General features: G+C 35.5%; 3 protein-coding genes across 4 annotated transcripts; 2 read left to right on the top strand and 1 right to left on the bottom strand.

Moving 5' to 3' along the window:
- The first annotated feature begins 1,771 nt into the window (after positions 1 to 1,771).
- Positions 1,772 to 2,501, top strand: LOC6046952. The gene has a single exon (XM_038258155.1). It carries the CDS (start codon positions 1,843 to 1,845, stop codon positions 2,158 to 2,160), a length of 318 nt encoding a protein of 105 aa, XP_038114083.1. The 5' UTR covers positions 1,772 to 1,842; the 3' UTR covers positions 2,161 to 2,501.
- Positions 2,502 to 7,325: 4,824 nt separating this feature from the next.
- Positions 7,326 to 11,249, bottom strand: LOC6046953 (peptidyl-prolyl cis-trans isomerase-like 1). 2 transcript variants are annotated; one of them, XM_001864037.2, is made up of 2 exons: positions 11,069 to 11,249; positions 7,326 to 7,806 (listed from the first exon to the last, which is right to left on the bottom strand). In XM_001864037.2, the coding sequence occupies exons 1-2, from the start codon at positions 11,149 to 11,151 to the stop codon at positions 7,359 to 7,361; spliced, it is 531 nt and encodes a 176-aa protein (XP_001864072.1). In that variant the 5' UTR covers positions 11,152 to 11,249; the 3' UTR covers positions 7,326 to 7,358. The 2 variants fall into 2 exon arrangements, with proteins under 2 accessions (XP_001864072.1, XP_038113916.1); XM_038257988.1 differs by having other exon boundaries at positions 11,056 to 11,139.
- A 340-nt stretch (positions 11,250 to 11,589) lies between these two features.
- Positions 11,590 to 21,746, top strand: LOC6046955 (protein aurora borealis). Its single transcript, XM_038257628.1, has 4 exons — positions 11,590 to 12,377; positions 16,744 to 16,943; positions 17,005 to 17,584; positions 20,978 to 21,746. Exons 1-4 carry the CDS (start codon positions 11,897 to 11,899, stop codon positions 21,571 to 21,573), a joined length of 1,857 nt encoding a protein of 618 aa, XP_038113556.1. The 5' UTR covers positions 11,590 to 11,896; the 3' UTR covers positions 21,574 to 21,746.
- Positions 21,747 to 22,201: the final 455 nt, after the last annotated feature.

Genomic DNA, 22,201 nt, shown 5'->3' with positions numbered 1-22,201 from the left:
ATTCTTAAACTCTTCAATTCTGAAATTCTTAAATTCTTAAATTCTTAAATTCTTAAATTATAAAATTCTAAAACTTTGAATTTCTTAAATTCTTAAATTCATAAATTCTTAAATTTTTAAATTCCTAAATTCCTAAATTCTTAAATTCTTAAATTCTTAAATTCTTAAATTCTTAAATTCTTAAATTCTTAAATTCCTAAATTCCTAAATTCCTAAATTCTTAAATTCTTAAATCCTTAGAAGAAAATATTTAAAATATTGGAAATGCAATTTGTTTCGGAATGAAATTTTAGTGAGGAATTTAGAATACAATCTGTATTAAAATTTATAGATTTTGAATTTTTGAGAATTTCGAAATCTAAAGTTTAATCATATTAAAATTTTAGATTTTGGTTTTATGAGCTTATATTTTTAAAGTTAATTTTCATTTATAAGATTTTTAAATTTTGTTTTTATTGGTTTATAATTTTCTATTTTGTTTACATTGCTTTTATTTAGACTTTCCGGTAACAACCCTGCATTTAGCAACACTGATTGCAATCGAAAAATTTCTCGAATCATGATCTAAATTTTTCGATATGATAGTAAGATTTCGACTCATGATAAAAAATAGATTTTTTTTCAGAAAATGTATTTTTTTAAATTTTGACATTGGTTTATTTGATATAAATAAACAAATATCAAAATAAAAAAGTCAAGAAATAAATAAAAATAACATTTTATATTTTATAAAAAAAAAAAATCTAATGTTTTATGGTAAATCGAAATCTTACTTACTTTTTTTTATTTAGAAATTTATCAATACATATCTCCTTAAGTACTTGTCTGATTTTTATGGCTAAAAAACTTAAAACTATAAAAACTTAAAACAAAAAACAAAAATCATTTGCTAAAACTGTTTTTTTTTTAGTTATAAGCAGTTAAGTGTATTTTGTACACTTTTTTGAGGCCGGATCTTAGAAATTTTGATAAAAATGATTTCCGTATCCATCATGCGACCCATCGTTTGTTAAACTGTTGATAGAAACTTGCCTGCTCACTTCCTAATGCGCCTTTTATTACTCGATTTCAGTTTAACACGCTTTTTATGAGCTGTAATTGAACGCCAAAGTGCTGATATGGCAACATCAAAAATCTAAAAATAATCGTTCTAAGTCTATGTCTCAGAGAACTGCTCACCTATGAAACGTGTCGATAAAGTTACTGATTTCGGGGAGAGTAACTCTCCGTTGCTTTGAGAGCAACAATAGCAACGATGAAAGAGAGCATTTTTGTTTACCACGAACGATGCTATCTCTGGAATTGAATCGGAACAAATTGAATCATGTTAGCCATAAATCACTCAGTGAAGACGCGCGGTACTCGAAAATTTACAACCGACCGAAAATCACCTTCCACATCAAATCAATTTTGAGTAATCATTGTGATACCTGAAAAAGGCCAATCAAAACTGAAAACTACCAGCTTTATCACACCTGTTGTCGCCGATCCTAGTCATCATGACGCTCCCCTCGTCCGGAAGTGCACCCCGAACCGGAATGCACCGTTACATCGATCTTGCCCATTCGCGGTGGTTACCACCGCGACTTGATATAATCCTTGCATCACCAAAATAATAAACATTAGCCAGCTGAGCAACGCCGATTAAGCAGCAGGATTAAGCTCAAGTATCGACGCCGCGCGCCTCAGCCAGGGTAAATCACCGTACCAACGACGACGGCCTTTAGCAGCAAGAAAGGCACACAACTCTCTGTTATATATGTCGAGCGTTGGCGCGAGCCCGCTCATCAGTCGCAATCGAAACGCGTAGCAAGTCGGATCGTCGTCGTGCTCAGAAGAAAAATGGTCGTGCCAATACGGGAGTCCCAGGACGTGTTTGGGAACAAGAAGCGCATCCGGATCGAGAACAACCGGGACAACCTGCAGATTATCGGCAACCAGAACCGGATCCTGGTCAAGGCGAACGAGGGAACGCTGAACGTGATCGGGAACGCGAACAACGTCAAGATCATGCGGAACTGCGGCACGTTGAACTACGTGGGGAACCAGGGCTCGATCTACCTGAGCGATCAGAGCAAGTCCGTCAAAGTCAACTACACGGGGAACAACGCCAAGATTCGGGTCTGCGACCACGAGCAGCTGTCCGATCGGTTCCGGTGAAGTTCGCCACGCCAGTGTGATGTGATGTGATCTAGTTCTGCGAAGCGATGCGAAAGAGAGAAAGAGAGGCAATGGAAACAATAGAATAGCACCAATTACATGACTTGATTTGAACTGCAAAACCGCGTCAAGCTTGTATACTTTTCTAGTGAATTATTTAGCGAAATGCGGCACGCGTGAATCGCGGACGTTCAACGGGAACTCAGTATTAGCCAGAACCTTCAATTTTGTACGGCGAAGAAGGTCAACCAACCTAAAAAAAAGGAAACAAGTCTGATTAGATCTTTAAGTTAGTGTGTACTTTTTTTTCTCGAAATACAGAAGCAATCATTGTAACCGAACTGATCGAATGACGATGAACAGTGGGCGATTCATAAAAAAAGGAAAGAACAATCGAGTCACTTGTTGATGCGTATCATGTGCGCCGCCAACTGAATGTTCAATTTGGTCGTTATCTCGATTACATCGGCGGGTGCGGATGACGACGACCTGTTGGTTGATGTTGTTGTTGTCGCGCTGGTTGGCAAGTTTCCTGTGGGAGCCACGTTGTTGTTATCACAATTGTCACATCGAGTGTCTGCAAATTGTGCGCAGTTTTTCTTGCGTTATGAATGGTTTCGAGTGTTATTTTGTAATTTTGTGGAATGCTGTTTACGAACACCATCCTAATGAACAAAATGGCTTGTTATCGAGAAATTAAAAGTGCAACATGGAGTTAAACTTTCTGTCAAGCTGCTGTGAAGTTTTCCATGACAGCTGCGAAAATTTCACTCCATGTTACCGGCTCACATCTCTCTTTTTAATTTCTCGATAGTTTATCAATTTAAATTATTTCACTTTTTTTCTCTCGTTTTTTTTTTTTTTCATTTTCCAATGATACAATAAAACTAGTGAGCGCGAAAGCAACTTTTGTTCGCGTTTGTCGGCTTTGCTCTCCTTTGCTCTAAAGCAATTTTGATTTGGAGCAAAGCTAAATAAGGGGAGAGGAGTCTAAAGGAAAGAGAGTTGCCCTCTTACTCACTGTCTTGCCCGGAAGCCTGAGTTAGGATTAAGCAAGTTTCCCAGAAATCGGCCATTTTTTGAAATTTTAATGTTGTGGGCCAAAACATTAATTTTGCTTAATTGATGTGTTCACACTAATCTCCGTACTAGGGGAACAGCATCTAATTCCAGCGTGCCTCTAATGTTGGCAGGTCAGAACTTTGACATTCAATTGAAGCTAAATAAAAGCGTTTTCAACTGAAATCGAGTGTTAAATAGCTCAATAAAAAGTGAGCAAACAAGTTTCTATCAAAAGTTTTGGAAAATTAGTTGTTTAAATAGTGAAAGTCAGCAATTTGGATGGAGTTAGGAGCGAGTGCTTAACCTGCCAAACATACGAGAATTTCCCCTATGTTGAATGTTTTTAACTCTCAATAAACCTACAAAAACTTTCTTTTTATTTTGAAATTTTGAAATGAAAAAAATAAATAAAAATACATTTAATTACAGTCCAGACTCGATTATCCAATCACGACCAAAAAAATGTTTTTCTTTTTTTTTATTTTCTAATTTTTAACTTAAAATTCGAGTTCTGCGACCCCATTTAAGTCAAATTTGTATATTTGTATGCCTTTTAAATTAAAAAAAAATGCAATTATTCAATATGTTATTACCGCCATTTCGGCCGCCATCTTGGATTTGCCTTATAATTTTAGAGTAGTTTATACATAGGTCATACTTAGGTTCGACCATCAAAAATAAGACAACGATATTTCGTTTTTCGTGATTCGATTATCCGAAGTTTTGATTATCCGAAGTGACATTTTTTTTTTTCGAGGCCTTCGGATAATCCAGTCTGGACTGACTGGACGACTCTTAAAAAGTCGTAACTTTGTTTAAATTTAAAAATACGTTTGATTTCAGAATCCCTCTGACACTAAATTAATATCCAATTCTTCACAATTTCGAGATGCAAAATAACACAACGATAAGTGGTAGGAGTGGGCTGGTTTCCGGGGTTAAGTGCTGGAACAACCTCCCTCCTGGAGCCTGAAAACTAAACCCACATTGTCGGCATTTAAAAGTGCAATCAGAAGCTCATTTCTAAATTAGTTTTAAACTTTTTAATTAACTTTGTTTGGAAAATTAGTTTATCTTTATTTTGGCCTTATTGTAAAATTCTACAATTCCTTCCTTAACTTGACGAAAAGTACACACTACAAGTTATCGTATCCAATAAAGCAACAAATTACAAATTTACAAATTACAAATGAAAAACAGAAAAATACAAATATTTTTTGTAATGTAAAAATTAAAAAATAAATAAAAAGGAGGTTGACATTTCTAAAAAAGTGTCCAGATGGTTTATGGATGTTCCCTAAACAGAAAAAGAAAATTTTCCATAAATTTTTATTAGAAAAAAATCGATATTTGTTAACTTAAACCTCGTTCAAAACACCTAAGCAATTTTTTGAAGAAAAAGAAAAAATAAAAGATTACTTTTTCAGAAAAAATCTCCCTTGAGTAGCAATTGCAAATTCAATTTAACGTCCATAAATGACGTTGAAAATATTTCATGTGTTTTTTGTCAAAATTTTTAAAACTTGTTTTTATTTCACTAATAAACCGTTGCAAATATTTTTTTAAGTTTATATTGAGTTTTTTGTGATAAAAAGTAAAACAAAAAAAAAGGATTTTTTCCTGTGTACTTATTTTTTCGGAAAAACCATTAACCTACAATTTTGTCCTGGAGATCTAAACAAATCGCTGAAAAAAGGATCGTCTAGATTGGTTGAGTTATGGCCAAGAACCATCGAATTGGAGTTACCGTTCCAACAAATTTGTATTTCACGTACGCTAACAAAATCTCACTTTTTCACAATTTTTATTTTTTCCTGATTTTTGAGAATTATTTAAATTTTCAACTTATTTTAAAAATTAAGTTTATTTAACCTTAAACCCAACAGTATTTTATTTAACCTTAATTTCACTAAATATTACTAAATTCACTCAAAATTGAACTGATATTAACTAAATTTAACTATATTTACCGAAATTAAATTAAATTTAGCTAATTTAACCTCGTATTTATATGAAACTAAATTAGATTAGTTTTTTTTTATTTATCTTATGTTTAATAATTTGGCTAGATTTAATCTTTTTTAAAATATTAATGTCTATTTTTCACTCAACCAAATATATCTTTTTTTTTATTTAACTAAATTTTATTTAACTTAAATTAACTAACTTTGATCCAATTAAATTAAATTTACATTAATTTAACTTAATTCAGCTTAATTTAGCTTAATTCAACTTAATTTAACTAAATTTAACATAATTTTACTTGATTCAACTTAATGTAACTAAACTCTACCAAACAACATTAAATTGAACTAAATTCTACCAAATGTAACAAAATTTAAATAAATGTATCTAAGTTTCATTAAATTTAACAAAATATTTCTATATATAACCACATTTGATTAAATTTAGTTCAATTTAACTTAGTTAATTTCATTCAATTTAACTTGAACAAACTTAACATAACTTAATTAAACTTGATTTAAATTAATATAACATATTTTAACTGTGTAAAAAATTTAAAACTTAATTTCAACTCAATTTACTTTATCCTATTTAATTTTACATAATTTTACTATGTTTAACTTGATTCTACTAAATTTAACTTAACACAACTTAATTTAACCAAACTGGGCCAAATTCTACTAAATTAAGCAAAAAGGAACAAATTTCAAGTAAATTTATCTGAATTTAACTACAGTTTGCTTAATTTTACTAAATTTAATTAAATTTATCTAAATTTGACGAAGTTCAACTAATGTAATGAATCAATTGAACATAATTAAACAAAATTTAATCAATTTATCATAATTTAACTAAATTTAATCAACTTAACTAAATCCTACTTTTTTTTAATATAACCAAATGTTACTTAATTTAACTAAAATTAACTTATTAAATTTAAATTCAATTTGTAGTTGGAGTGTTAAGCCACTTTTTTCAAGTTTTGTAGTGCTATCTTGACGCACGTCGCTTTTTGACGTTCCGAGAAAACGTGTTCTATTGCTTGACCTTGAATAAGCAAAAAAAGAGGACGCAATGTAAACAATAACAAACACGTTTTGTTTGGCTGACCATTCTGTGCATTGTCCCGAAGTTTGGTTGAATTTGGTTGCCGGAGTCTCGAGTTGTAGTTACAAATATTTACGGTAGTCGGGCATGTACGTGTGTCAAACGCATTTTGACCTGGAATTCCTTTGGCCAGTTGTCGCACTTACAGCAATTTTCAGGTGCTAATAAAAAAAGTCTAGATATTAAGAGTAACAACAATGCACGGTGTTCTTTAGGTTTCTATTGAATATTTCAGGATTGACATCGAATTTCGGGGATCTGTGACAAGTTAGCACGACAGCGACGATGATGTCAGATAAAAATGTAATCCTAAATTGTTCAAAAATCAATAAAGAGGACTATCAGAAAACTAGAAAAGAAATAAAAAACAATCAACCGACACATTGCCATCCCAATACGCGCCCACAACACGCTTATCAATCTCCGCCTGCCGTGTATGTCGTAAATCAAAGCACCGAAATCGGTATGCATATCTGTCTACGGTCTACAGCCGAGTCTGGCTCGAGCAGTTGTTTACACACATATTTTTTTTATATCACAGATTCATTTGGAGTACGACGAAACGGCGCGTCGCACGGGGACTCCCCGCGTGTTGCGAATTTGTTGTCATCGCGAGGTATTTTCACCACTTCCTCTTTGGGGTCGTGCTTCGGGCGAAATATATAAGTAACTGAATAAGTATACAAGCCCAGACCAAGGCGAAACATGCGGGACTTTGAACTTGATGATCGATGTTGGTCAAACTGTCTTCTGTTGAGCGGTTGAGGTGCTTTTGGAGGAGTGTTTTCTTGATCTCAATACGTGTGAGTACTTTGGGGATGAATCAGAAGAAAAAAAACTGTGGAATCCGTTGCGAAAGATGCTGCAAACGAGGGACTTAGAACCTTGGACGAGCTGAGGTACTTTTTTTTAAGGAAAAGTGTCCCCAAGAATGCTGAATCATGCTAAACTGATGGGGATCTTTTGAAGCGGTTCTTTAACCAAGACGTGGACCTTTCTCATACTTTCTAAGCAATTATCAAGTTTCAAAATAACTCTTAAACCTCCTTTTATTCACCCCACCCTCAATACTTCTCCACCTTACCCTTCAAAATCTTGACCTGCTCCACCGGGCGATCATTTTTATCCGTCTCGGCCAGTCCTATCCGCTTCACGACCTGCATCCCCGTGTGAATCCGTCCGAAAATAGTATGCTTCCCATCCAGCCACTGCGTCGGCGCCAACGTGATAAAGAACTGCGACCCATTGGTATCCGGTCCGGAATTGGCCATCGACAAAATCCCCGCCCCGGTGTGCTTCAGGTCCCCGTTCAGCTCGTCCGCAAAGGTGGCCCCGTAGATCGAGCTTCCACCCCGGCCCGTGCCCGTCGGATCACCGCCCTGGATCATAAAGTCGCGGATAATGCGGTGGAAGATCGTTCCGTTGTAGTAGCCACGGCGCGTCAGCTCGGCAAAGTTGCGGCACGTGTTGGGGGCGTGCTTCCAGTACAGCTCGATCGAGATTTCACCCATGCTGGGAATTGGAATGATTTGAGGAGAATTTGTTAGGCCGATCGTTTTTTCTTTGTATTTTTTTCATTTGAATGAAGCTATTTCTATTAGAAGTTGTATTGGAAAACTATTTTTGTAATTTTTATCTTTAAAAACTCCACGTTTCACGCAACAGTCCAGACTAGATTATCCGAAAGCCTCGGGAAAAGTTTACTTTGGATAATCGAATCAGGAAATTTTCATTGTTTTCATTGTCTTTTTATTGATTGTTCTGCTTTTGTATGACCCTACTCTAAAGTTATTTAGAATGTTTAAATAAACGATGGCAGTGATGAAACATTGACAACATGCATTTAATTAAATTTCTGGAGCAACATTTGAAAAGGGCACATAAGCATTTTAAAAGCTAGAACTATTTGGCAAATTCCGAGACAACATGTAACTATTTAACAAAACCCGCAGCATTAGAAGTCAGCTGGGAAGGTCAGCTTTTGATTACCATTTCGAGTTTTGTGAAAAAGTTACCTGTTGTCTCATAATTTGCAAACTGCTTAAATGATTATCCGCCCCTTTTCTCGTGTTGCTCCAGATTTGTGATTTGATAGGCAATCAACTAATTGAGAAGAACTCAAATTTGATGTTAAAAGCAAAAAATACGAAAAAAAAATTTTGGCTCAGAAATTTACCAACACATTCAAAGTATGTTTACATGGCCGCTGCGGGTTTGTTTGCACCAGATCGGCTATCTCTTTCTAGCAAAAGTTTTTTTTTTGTCATGCGACTTCTAGCCTGGTTTGTTTTGACTGACCGCCCGATATTTCAGCCAACATATTTCGCAGGGACTATGACAGCTCGAGCTCGATCAATGTTTGCATCAGGGCACTGCGAGGAGGAGTTTGTCATTTTTGAGTGAAATTATATTTTTTTAATTTTTCGTTGGGTTAGAAAGCCATAGCCAAGCCATTGACTTGAAAATTAAAGGGAAGATTTTTTTCAGAAAACTTATTTTTTTTTCAAGGAAATAGATGTGCTGAAAACAATCTAAAATTATTTTTCCTGCATTGATCATCATTTTTTTGTTATTTCGGTGTACAATACAGCATTGAAAAAATCGCAACAATTTGTTGATCGTCAAAACATACATTGTTTGAAAACTAATCATTTCAAACAGCTTGACTGATAAAAAAAAATATATAATAAACACATTGTTCATTGAAATGTTGATTTGGGTCCTGAAATCAAGCCTAAATTTTTAACATTATTGCGTCGCTAACATTTCAATAAGCGCCACAAACATAGGCTTTCCATGAGACATAACGCTTATTGAAATGTTAGCGACGATTGTTCACATCAATAAAACTTATTTTTATGAGTACAATGACCCGTTTTGATTTTTAAATCATTTTTTTTAAATTACTTCACGGCCATTCTTGACAATGAAGACCCTACTTGACAGCTCGTTCCAAGGGGACCATAGTTTATCCATCGAAAAAATGTTGTCTTGTCAATTTTTTTTCCATTTCAATGAACAAAAGCGACCAGAAATGGGTTTTAGTAGTGTTTTTTACCGTTGTACATAAAAATATACATAGGGCTTTAGGACCCTGTTAATGGTTTGTACTTTTTTTTCTGATACGAGGCCATCCATAAACCACGTGGACAGTTTTTCAAAATTTCTAAACCAGCTAAAAATATCAAAAGTTCTAAATTTACATAAACTTTGAAAAATATTTGCAACGGCCTTATGAAGAAAAAAATATTTTTTTCGTATTTTTTCATTTTTCACTTTTAACATCTAAATCGAATTCTGAGATCCCGTTTTATTCAAATCTAAATAATTGATTGCTTATTAAATTTAAAAAAAAACGCATTTCTTTCTATTTTGCATCATCGTTATTTTGGCTGCCATCGTAGATTTAAAAAATCTAAATCACTTTAGAGTAGTTTAGGGGTCATACTCAAGCCCAACAATAAAAAAAAAATAAGACAACGAAAAAATAATATTTTTTTTTGTGATTCGATTATTTGAAGTGTAATTTTGTCAAGGATTTCGGATAATCGCGTCTGGACTGTGTATGTTTTAGGGCCAAAAACAGACATCTTTTGAGCAATAGTGCGTAATGGTGCAAAAACTGGTTTGAGAGATATATATTTTTTTAAATAGTATTTTATTGAGAAGTATCGAAAATCTGGACAAAAAAAATTTAAGTTAATTTTTACAGATTTTGGAATTTTTTAATAAGGCCGATGCAAATATTTAAAAAAGTTTTTGTCCCTCGGCCCTGGCCGAGGTCAAGGGGGCAAAAATAAAAATATAAAAATTTAAATAACAAGCCATAGTCTTCACATTTAAATGACAAAAGTGTTTTAAAATGCATTTTACACTAGTTCAGTTGTTTTGCAATCATTAGTTTTCAAAAAATCTAAGATCTGACAAAAACAAAATTGTATCGAAAAAAGATTTTGCATCGAAAATTTTCAAAAAATCTTAAGATTTTTTAATAAACCCAAACATGCTAAAAATGATTTCAAACGCAGGAGAATGTATTTTAATTTGATTTCAGCTGGTTGCACTTGAATTTTCATTGAAATTTTGAAGTTTATTGTAAAATATTTTTTTTGCCCCCTGATTTTTCGGGCCAATTTTGAAGGGGGGGGGGGGGGGGGGGACAAAAACTTTTAAAAATATTTGTACCAGCCTAAAATGTTTACAAAAATGAGAAAAATATATTTTTTAAATTCAATGATTTTTTTTATAATTTAAGACAGTAGCATAGGGGCCTTCCATAAACCACGTATTTCTTGTGTATGGAAGGCCCCAGTAACAGTTAAGGTAAGAACAAGATTGTCCGTCAGACCTGGACGCAAACGCAAAATTTTGCGCCTGTCATCATAGCCTGCCAGTCATCGACCATTGAGCAAACCAACCCCTGTAGATTGTTCGACTGACAGTTGTTGGAAAAATCGAACTGGCACAGCGTTCTGCGTTCACCACTGCGTCGAACGGACAATCTTGTTCTTAGCTTTACTGTAATGCTTTCTTTGTTTCTATTGGGCTTGAAAATTAGGTTTTTTTTATTATTTATAATTTCACGACTCACTGCCGTCGTTGAAAAGGGAACATTTTTAAAATTAAAATCAATACAAATCTAGAGTAACTGTTGAGAAATTTTTCTAAAGCTTTTCTCACAATTTTGCCTAAAATTAGCTTTTCTCCCTTATAAACAAAGCTAGCACGAAACCCTCTTTTCCACTCTAATTTCCGACTTTCAATATTAACTAACCTCGTTTCAAACGTGACAAAGTGCGGCTGCCACAGCTTGTCCGGAATGCCGGTGGTGGTCGTTCCTGGCTGAAGGGCGAGCATTTTTCACTAGTTTTTCTCACTAAATTTGAAATTAAAAAATATTGCGAATGTAAAACGCGCGACCGGCCTGATGTTTCGTTGTTGTTGATCGCGTTTGACAGCTGATTCAGGTTGACATTTGAATGCGTTTGGAACGCGCTGGAAAGTGAAATTTTTATGTTGAATGTCGACTGCAGGCCGGCTTTCCAGGGTTGTATCTCTCTAAGACCGTTATGTTTGGGGCATTTAAATTTCTTCTAGTTCAGGTACGATAGTGTTTTAAACAGGTAGCAGCTGTTTTTATTTTAAATTATCAAAACAAATACTAAACAAGTCATTTCAATTACCTCTTTCCAGGCAACATTTCAATATAATCGTTTAGGGAAATTTAAAAATCCGTTGTCGACATTCGCCGCGGTGCGAAACGTCAAAACAGATGGTTTATGCTGCCGCTGCTAATGTTGTTGTGTATTTATGCTGCAGTTCGTTCAAGTGTGTGCGTGCGCCGGGAAAATCCGCTCAAAAACGGTTATCGACTTCGGTTGTGCTCTGCTGCACAGTTTAGTTTTTCGAATCACAACCGACGACGACTGTCAACAGTCAACGACTGCTCCGGAGCAGAATAAACGACTTTTTTTCTTTTAAGTTTAGTTAAAGTTTTCTTCCTGCAACTGCCATTAAATGAGTGAATAATCTGTGATCAGTATTTAGTTAAACGTTAGTCCAAATTAACCGCCGCCGTTTTGTGTTCATCAACTGTGCCACCATGGACCCGGAGACGTTCCTGACGCCACGCAAGATCTTCCAGAACGCGTTCAACGCGGCCCGGAAGTCGGCCTCCGGTTCCGGTTCCCCGTCCGTCTTCACCCCGACCCGGTTGGCCTCCCGCGGCGGTGCCGTCAACGGTCGCTTTCACCTGCTCCCGGCGGTAGTACAAACGCCACCCTCCTGCCGGGTCCTGCCCACCAAGGTCGTCAATCCGTTCGAATCGCTCGAGCGGCTGCACCTGCCCATGATTGCCAGCCCGTCCATATTTCACCGGCCGGCCACTCCGAGGGCTAGCAGTGGTGCCGGGACGGGGGATGGTTCCGGCGGGACGGCCGTGTTCGAGTGGACCATCGACGAGGTGTCCTCGCTGGGGCAGGCCAACTTTGAGCCGTACGAGTCGCAGTTCCTGCAGACGCCGGACACGGCCCGGGAGGCCAAGGCCCAGGCCGCCATCAGTGCGTACTTCAATGAGATTAGCGGTAAGTTTCGCAGCTTTATGTTGTTGTTTTGTTTTTCGCGGTAAAGGTGAATGACCGTTGGGGAGAGTAAATTTGAATTTTGATTAACGGATTTTTTTTTTCTGATCAAAACTGGTTGGTTATAACAATTGTTAATTATTAACAAACACCTGATTAAATGAACTAGTTTCTGGATTTCTGTAGTGTTAATAATTTGTATACATTTGATATTTGATAAATTTTACTTCAAACAACCCTAATTTATCCCTTTCAAGACCGTTTGCTTAAAAATTGCCCTAAATAATAAATAAGGTTTCACTTAATGAAATCAGATGAGATGTGCAAGAAATTTAAATGATTGTAAAGTTTTTTTCTTGTTCATTTGAAACAAAGAAACATAGGACAATTTTAACTGAAAATATATACATTTTTTTAAAAACCTACTAAAATTAATGTTTACCGGTTTATCGAATAAAATCATGACTTTAAAACATAAAAAAAAAAACAAACAAACAATAAAGTGTGGAACACAATAAACTTATAATGAGAAGAACGGAAAAGATTTGAAAAAGTAATTTGGCCTTTTAACAAGTTTCAAATCAACAGAAACCCTGACTTTCATCTAAAAATCTACACACCAATTTTAAAAAATGATGAGTTTTGTGATGTAACTTCGGCAATTTAATAAAAAATATAGGTAAACAATTTACAATAATGTCCCAAACTATGTACAAATCCAATGATTTTAACTTTAAAGTTAATAGTGCAATTGTTTTTAAAACACGCCGCAAATTTTAAATGTGGCTAGAAAATTGTGAAATCACTTAATAGGTAAAAGATGTCCTACAAAAGTCCGAATCTCAAAAGGCTGAATCGCCCAAAAGGCCGGTTTTCGTTAGGCAAAACGTGCAAGAAAAGGTAGAAACGCACGTTAGGCAGTTTTTGCCTTCCTCACCTCACTGAGGCAAGGCTATAAAATCACTCAAAAATTGAACTTTTGAAATAAGCCTCCCAGATATACCTTTACGTATACATATCGACTCAGAATCAAATTCTGAGCAAATGTCTGTGCGTGTGGATGGACGTAGAATTTTTTTTCTCACTCACTTTTCTCGGAACTGGCTCGACCGATTTTGTCCGGATCTATGTTTTTGGATTTGCCTTCAGGTTCTTTAAGTCTTTTTAAATTTCATCCGGCTTGGTGCAGTACTTTAAAAGATATGTTCGAAAAACTGTTTTGGTTGATACTAAAAGGGTCATTATTTACATAATTTGAAAGCTCCGGCGGATAGCTGTCGGAACTTTACGCTCAGTGCACGCACACAAACACTGCAGTGCTTTCAAATGGTTCATTAAATTTATCATACCTAGATGGCAGCACTAAGATGTATAGTGTCTTTACTAAGTAAGCGTTAGCCAAAGCTTTCGTAGTGTGTGGTTGCAAGGCTTTTAGGAGGAAGGCAGCAACCACCTTCCGGTGGATTAAGTAACGTTTTTTTAAAATAAACCGTGTTTTTTTTTTCACAAAAATTGGTTTTGAAACAAAGAAGACATTATATGTTAGACATTTATTCATTATTTATGTTTCAATTTTTTTGTCCAAATAATAAACAAAATAATGTTTAATTGGTTGAAAATAACAGAATGAAACATTTAGTTTAAAATTTTTTTAGTCTCATGGGTAAATTTTAAAATGTCCAATAACCCTTGCTGGATGATTCTCCTAAAACTACATAACAAAATATCTGGAAAGCATGCTCAATCAACATCGTTTAAATAGAAATAAAATACAATGATTCGTAAACATTTTACAATTTGAGAAATTCAGCCTAATGAGACGTTCTGCCATCTGAGAAAACGACGAAATTCGACTTTTGGGGATTCGACCTTTTGAGGCCATTCTAAAAGATGACAATTGGGTCCTAAAAATAAACTTAAATAGGATCATAAAGCCTTATGTAAATTTTATGCACAACGGTATTCATAAAAAAAATAAATAAAACGATTAAAACCCATTTCTTATCTCTTAATTTCATTACAAGACAACATTTTACGACGGATCCACCATGTTCCCGAACGAGCTGTCAAGTAGGATGCTTTCTGGGCCGCACTCTTATTTTTTAATAATTGGATTACACTTGGGATTAAAAATTAATTTTAAATTTTTCGAGGTCGAACAATGTGTCATTGTACTCTCAGAAAAATAAGCTTTAAAGTTGTTAGCAACAATATCGCCAATTTAAGCATAATTTTAGGACCCAATTGCTGATTTTATCGTTCCCTATAGGCAATCAAACGTCAAAATTAACCCCCACTAGAGGGCGCTCAAACTTGGGGTGATGTTTTCATTATAACCTACAGCGAGTAAATTGGTTTGAAATTTGAAATTGTTTTATTTCATCATAAAATCGACATTAAAAGCAAATTTTACCATTTTCAGGTAAGAAATAAATAGCTTTATTGATATAAACGAAAATATTTTTGTGATGGTCGATTTAACCTGTTCATTATCTGATTCAAAATAAGGGAATGTTTTAATCAACCAAAACATAACTAAACAATTGAGAATGTAGATTATTCAAGTGGACAATTATTTTTTAAAGTCACTTCTACCATAAAAGCAAAGATCTGCTTGAAAAATGATAATTGGATTGATTTTCAAAATTAGCAATTTAACCTCATTCTCGCGTTTTCAATCCGGATCTCAGAATTTTCAATGAAAAAGGCAACTTAGCGAAAAAATCAGAAAGTCAGTCGATAGAACTTTTGATTTCTTACCTCCTGTTAACTTTATTTTATTCCAAAAGATCAATTTTCTTTTTAAAAATCTTAGAATAGTTTTCACTCCCCTTTGCACTTATCGCGCAAAACCGTAAACGTAACCTTGCACCAAAGTTCTCCTACTCGAATGTAGGTGGCGAATAGAGTTTTTAGCTTTGGTTTTGGGGGCCTATGATAACCAGGGTTGCCAGTTTGCCAGATAAATCTAGTAATGCAATGCATTTTTTTCGCAAACCGACTCGAGTTTTTGAAAGCTACTAAACAACAAAAGTTATCAGTAAATGGTCTTTAACATCTAAACTCCCAAGCTCGAGAAAAAGGGAGAATTTCCATACAAATTACCCATTTTTCTCGAGCATGAGAGTTTAGAATAGAAATAGAAATTGAGTGTTTTTTTAATTACCATTTAAATTTAAATTATGTCATATTTTGAAAGATTTTTTTTATTTTTGCCGATTTCGAACAACTTTTTTTGAATAAAAAAAAATAATTTGAATACAAAATCAAAAACTTTAGTAATTTTTTCATTGAAAAAAATTTAATTGAACCTTTTGAGGCCAATTCAATTCAATCAATTAAGCATCTGAATTGTATTATAATTGTATGATATTCGTATGCTAGATTTTCCAGATTTTTTATCGATACTTAGCCAGTTTTCTATTTTTTACCCTGAAAATAACGCATTTTTTTCCTGGCTGGTGCAATGAACCTTCTAAATACCACAAAAGTATTTTAAAACCAATTTAAAAAAATAGTACTTCTTGACAGAGAGTCTCATTTTTAACAGCTGGTTCCAACAGGACTATAGTTGATTTCTCGTTAAATGTTGTCTTTGTCTTGTCATTTTTTTATCATGTAAAGTAAAAATGATGATAGATCGTATTCAAAAATTTACGTAGAGATTTAGGGCCATATTGTATGAAAAGTCACATCTCAGAATAAAATCATAAACTTAACAAGATAAATGCAGTTGGCCAAAACTAGGTACTCCAAAAACTAAAAAAAAAATGCATTGGGGGTTTAACAGTTTGTTCGATTGAAGTTTTTCTCCGGTTCCTTGCATCCTTTGATCAGCGAGGGTCAGAGTCGAGACGGCTAGAAGAAAGGGGCGCGTCAATGTGGGAAAGGGAAGTAATTTATGATTGTAGACGGTATTGTTTTGATTCGCAAAATGATGTTGTCAACTCGCAAACCGGCAGCAAAACGGGTAGCACTGGAAAATCTTTATGAACTGAGATGCCTTCCGAGCAGTGGAGACACTTTTGAAGGAGCCGAGCAAGAACTCAAAAAAATGTTTGTAACTGTCTTTAATGTATCCCAATTTTTTATCTCAGCAAAATCATATTTTATTAGAAATTGACTTTAAAAGAAAGCTCGAGGCTGACGCAAATATTTTTAACAGCTGTATGCAAAAAAAAATAATAATAATAAAAATTGGAATTACAGGTCTCAATGAACATTACAATGTAAAAAGTGTCACCAAGCTAGGTTATGGAATGGGTTTAATCCAATGTCCTAATTATTTAGCATTTTATCAAAAACGTAGAATTTTAGAATAACTCAACAATTAAAAGCATAACATTTTTATTTTTTTCTCTTTCCGCAGTACCCAGCCCCGTCGACTGCCCGCTGCGAAACCAAAAAATCATCCTCAACGGTGCCGACTCGTCCTCCTTCAGCGGCAGCTTCGCTGGCCGCAAGTCCAAACGAAAACGGGACGGCATCTGTCAGACGGTGCTCACCTTTCCACCGGTGCTGCCCCCGGAGGTGGAAGCCATGCTGGCGCCCTACTTCAACTTCCACGATGTGAGTTTGATTTACTTTTCATTTTGTTAAATTTTAAAATAAATAATTTGATTTTTGGCAGAATCAACAGCAAACCCACGACCCGATCGACGAAACCGACGGCAGCTTCATCGACCACGACGCCCGGGACGCGTCGCTGCGGCGTAAGCTGTTCAACTGCGCGAGCGATTCAGAGGAGCCGGAAGACCGGGAAGACTCGCTGGATCGGCTGGATCTGCGCTGTCTCAGCCCGCCGCCTGTAAGTCCCGAGTTGGGCCAGGCCTCGGCGCAGATCCTGAAGCGATCGCGCTGCTTCAGCTCGTCCCGCGAGCTGGCGATCGATCCGGGCGATATTTCGCTCAGTCCGGTGGCGGGAACGCCATCCACGCAAGCCGGCGACGACCGAGAGTCGTTCGGGGCGTTGTCGCCCATTTCGAAGCGATCGGAGTCGCCGTCGCCGATGAAACCGGGCTCGAATTCGACCGAGTTGCCCAGCGTGGAGGGGGAGGCTAGTGGAAGTGGGGGCATCGAGATGGGAACCGATGCCATTTACAGGAGCACGCCGGAACGGCCGCGGCCGGCTGGGCTCGTGGCGATGAACTGCAGCAGCACCAACAGCCAGCACCACATGTCGGTCGAGCTCAACGATAGCCAGCATCGGGGTAATTATTATGTTTGGTAGTTAGATTTTGTGGATTTTATGCTATTTTTAAATGTGTATTGATAATCATCTTGTAGACTGACAGCAGATTAACAAATATATTGATATTTTTGCATGGTTTTGGCTTAAAAGGCGCTTTTATTTTATTATTTGAAATGGAAATTTTAACCTAAAATCAAAGCATCTTGCATCAAAAAGTTGAGAATGTGTTTTGTTACAAAATGTTACAAAAATATATATAAATCTGTTTGCCCCTTTTGCCCTATTTTTCTCTTCCCTTTGGTATTTGACTTCGTGTCGCACATCCTTATTCCTGAATTGCATGCAACAGCAAGCAACCACCCTAATTATCCATACAAAGTTTATAGAAAAAACCATTCAGCTCACTCTAAACTTAATTAAAAAATCAAATCGTACATGATTTCGGAGACTATCCAGTCTATGCTACTATGCTTCCCCAGTAGGGTGTCCAAAAAAAAAGTGATGTCGTGGAAACCTTCGAGCTCATCCGAGTTTTGATATAGTTTGATGTTTATTTCAGGGACATTATTTTCAAACATAAAAAAAAAAATCCAAAAATGGTCGCGATTTTTGATTACTGAAAAGTAGATTGTTTTCAGCTAAATTTTTAAATATTCAAAAATAAGTTTCAAATCAATCCGTATTCCAAGTCTTATCAGAACAAAGGTTCTCATCCATGAAGTTCTGTATTTAGTTAAGTACGAAGCTCTTAAGGAACGTGGTTCAGAAAATTTGTGTGTTCTTTTCATGATTCAACCGTTAAAAAACGTTACTTAATCCACCCTTAGGTGATTGTTGCCTTCCTCACATTTAGAGGGTAATGCTATCCAAAATAGATACACAAAGGCGGAACTTTCAGTGTTCTATCAACTTGATTCATTATCCATACCATCAGATTGGGTAGTCAGATCTTCATAATGTGCTTATAACTTTTGGTAGGGTTGTCAGATCTTCGCATGATAGATCCGGACAACGTTTTCATCGAGAGATCCGGCCTCTAAAAAGTGCATAAGTAACACTTAAGTGCGCATAACTTTTGATAGGGTTGTCAGATCTTCAATCTTTTGAACTCATTTGAAAGGTCTTTCAAATACCTTTCTGAAAATGTATAACATGACAGGGTTTCTTACTAAAACTACCCTTTTTACAATCTTCTGAACTTCAGTCATAATCGTTTTTTTAGCATAACTTTTGAAGTACTTTACTAAACTTTATAATTTTCAATAGCGACTTATGGGACCCCAAGACGGATCAAATGAGATCAATACGGTTCAAATCGGTTCAGCCAGTGCCGAGATAATCCAGTGCAATTTTTTTTATCATCAGCCAGACATTTGCTCAGAATGTGATTCTGAGTCGATAAGTATACATGAGTATAGGTATAGGTGGGTCTAGGAGGTCAAATTAAGAATTTCGTTTTTCGAGTGATTTTATAGCCTTTCCTCAGTAAGGTGAGGAAGGCAAAAACTGACAGTTCCGTTTTAGCGCTTGTGACAGTGCGTGAGTTTCAGATTTTTAGGGGTAGGAATAAAAAAAAATTGGAAAATAAAAAAAATCCAATTGTAATTCGAAAATAAAAAAAAATCATGTTTTCAAAAAATACAAAAATTGAAGAAGACGCCTTTTAAACAAATTCCTCAATCTCATTTTTTTTTAATTTTAAACCCTTGAATTCCTAAATTCTTAAACATGAAATAACAAGGCTACGCGTGACCCACTGCCAGCGCATTATTCGCAAAAATAAAATAAAAATCATGAACACAAAAATACAAAAAAATCATTCTTTTTAAATTTTTAATTATTTTTCTTCCGTTTTTAAATTTTGAAAATTGTTAGAAAATGAAATGATCACAGTTCAGACTTTTATTCTCTGGTTTTTTAAACAAATGGACTTTTTTATTTTTTGACGTTTTGACGCCTCTGAGCAGATAATGAATTGTAGCAATTTTTTTATGAATGCCTTATATTTTCAAAAAACATGCATATTTTTGCAACTCTGTAAGTTATAATTTTTTTCTTAAAAAATAGTTTTCTTAACAAAAATCATAATGAAAAATTATATTGTTGTTTTTTATTACAGTAAGTTTAACAGATATTTTTTTTAGTAAATTCTAGGCTATTTTCAGTAATTTTTTTGATGAATGAAAACCTTGTTCCTGACACAAAAATATAACCACGAATGCCATTGCAATGGTAAAGTGTCTTTAATAAAAAAAATAAAAAAATAAATAAATAAAAATATATATAACCACTGTATCACCTTGGTTTCAGCGACTTTGCGTTTTTTTTTGGACACCAAGAAGTTCTATAATATTTTAAAAACATTCGAAATTAAAAAAAAAACAGACTTTTGTTCGAAAAATAATAAAAGCTTTTTTTTAATATTTTCGTTTTGGTGTAGAAGTAGCAGGTGCTCTGATTACAATTAAATTTTCAGTATTTTTTTGTCTGTACAGTGAAACTCCGATGGTTTGATACCAATTGTTGTCAAACGAACGAGATCACTTTTTAATTTCAATTCCTCTTTACACAGAGCTCACACTTAATACAAAACGTTTGGTTTGATAGTAATTGTGAGTCCCGTGAAAAATGTGACAAATCGTAACTTTTTTGTTTGACCTACAACCTAAAAAGTGTCAAATTAAAAAGTGACAACCACCGGGGTTCGAGTGTACTAATCTGGAGTTTTTTTTTCTTGAAAAGGTCCAATAAACCAAATTTCCAGTTTTTGCTTTTTGGGTGTTTTTGAAACCGCCAAAAAGCCAAGTCAGGGGTATTAAAAAACACCCAAAAAGCAAAAACTGAAAATTTGGTTTATTGGACCTTCTTTAAAAAAACTCCAGACTTGAAATAAACTAGTGCCAAATATAAGCCCTCTACGACCAAGGGAAGTGGAATAAAACGGGCACTTCAATTCAGGGTCTCAAAACATTAAAAATGTTAGAGTTGATTGTCTTTTGAGGCACTTCAAAATGTGCCGTAAAATATTGTATAAAATAGGGGAACAGCATCTAATTCCAGCGTGCCTCTAATGTTGGCAGGTCAGAACTTTGACATTCAATTAAAGCTAATTAAAAGCGTTTTCAACTGAAATCGAGTGATAAATAGCTCAATAAAAAGTGAGCAAGCAAGTTTCTATCCAAAGTCTTGCAAAATCATTTGTTTAAATAGTGAAATCAAGCAAATTGGACGGAGTTAGGAGCGAGAGCTTAACCTGCCAAAAATAGGAGAATTTCCCCTAGTTTAGAAGAGTAAAATCGACTTAAAAAAATACATTTAGAATGAATTGAAATAATATTAAAAAATAGCTGTTTTTTCGACGATCGAAGTTCTTTCGTTTTTTTAATCTAATAAAAATCTTTATACTTTTCAGTATTCAAACCCATCGATCGATCGGCCGATCTCACCGAGGAGGACGACGTTTCCTACGAGGACAACCTGCTCGCCTCTTCCCAATCCTCGAGCTCAATCTCAACCTCCCAGCAGCACCCAACGACGCCGGTACGACGCCACGCTGGTCGCTCCCGCAGCCACCGACGCAACCGCAAGAACCTGTCCCACTCCTTCCTGCTCTACTCGGACGAACTGGACGAGGAACGTGAGGAGCAGCACGCCCAGTCCCACCTGCACCAGGATCTACTAACAAAAGAATTACACCGACGTAGCTTCAGCGGAATCTTGGCCGCCTCTGGGAAGGAGAACGTGCGCCCGACCGCGACGGAATCGGGACTGGCCAAATCGGTTCCGATCGGGGGCAATTTTTACCGCATGGATAGTGGTTTCAACGAGGAGGAGACGACCCGCGGAAGCCAGGAGACTGCCGAGTACGATGAGACTGATGTGTCGATGCAATCGGACTTTTGCTGTGACGAGGCTGGGACGCCCCAGCGCGGTGCTGGTCAGCGACGGGCCTTGGCCGCTGGAGCAGGAGATGGCCAGCATCACGTGGGTTGCTCAATAAGACTGTAAATTTGCCTTTTTCGCGCGTGTAATTTATATGACTCTTTGAATTCATCGAATGATTATTAGTTTAAATGTTCAGCTTTTCTAGGATTAGTTGACGAATTTATGTTTCCTAAACTGTATTTTAGACACAAATGTAATGTTCCAATTTTATGTTATAGTAATAAAAAAAATTAAAACAAGGACGAAAGTGCGCTGTTTTTTACTATTATATTTGAGAAAAATCTGCTTCTAGTAATTGTAATTGTAATTGTAATTTTATTGAAACGATATCCTGTTAGTTTACACTGTATATCAGGGCAAGGAGGTAGTCATTTGTAATTTGTTGTTTTATTGGGTACGATAACTTGTTAGTTAAACTACATATCAAGTCAAGGAAGTTTAGGTGGTGGGTCGTAAACTTTCATTTAATTAACAATGTATTGCTCTTTTCCATTCTTAAATCGGTCTCTTCAACAATTTGTTCAAGATTGAAGAATTTCTCTAAAACATTGGCAATCGAGTTCTTTTTAGCATAATTTTATTTAATTTTGTGGTTCCTTTTCATGTTATTTTTTTTAGCATTTTCTTTAGCATTCCATAGAAATTTTGTATTGAATTATTTGAAAACCGGTATATTTAGCATAAAATAAAA

Source organism: Culex quinquefasciatus, chromosome 2, assembly GCF_015732765.1.
Source record: "Culex quinquefasciatus strain JHB chromosome 2, VPISU_Cqui_1.0_pri_paternal, whole genome shotgun sequence".
NCBI lineage: Eukaryota > Metazoa > Arthropoda > Insecta > Diptera > Culicidae > Culex > Culex quinquefasciatus.
This window is presented reverse-complemented; position numbering and strand designations above follow the sequence as displayed.

What these genes read in the sequence shown, in the direction of transcription:
- LOC6046955 (XM_038257628.1), top strand. Translation starts at nt 11,897, where the DNA reads ATGGACCCGGAGACGTTCCTGACGCCACGCAAGATCTTCCAGAACGCG. An exon ending in GTACTTCAATGAGATTAGCG is followed by an intron (nt 12,378 to 16,743) that starts GTAAGTTTCGCA and finishes CTCTTTCCGCAG; the next exon opens with TACCCAGCCCCGTCGACTGC. An exon ending in CCTACTTCAACTTCCACGAT is followed by an intron (nt 16,944 to 17,004) that starts GTGAGTTTGATT and finishes GATTTTTGGCAG; the next exon opens with AATCAACAGCAAACCCACGA.
- LOC6046952 (XM_038258155.1), top strand. Translation starts at nt 1,843, where the DNA reads ATGGTCGTGCCAATACGGGAGTCCCAGGACGTGTTTGGGAACAAGAAG.
- LOC6046953 (XM_001864037.2), bottom strand. Translation starts at nt 11,151, where the DNA reads ATGCTCGCCCTTCAGCCAGGAACGACCACCACCGGCATTCCGGACAAG. An exon ending in TTTGTCACGTTTGAAACGAG is followed by an intron (nt 7,807 to 11,068) that starts GTTAGTTAATAT and finishes TCCAATTCCCAG; the next exon opens with CATGGGTGAAATCTCGATCG.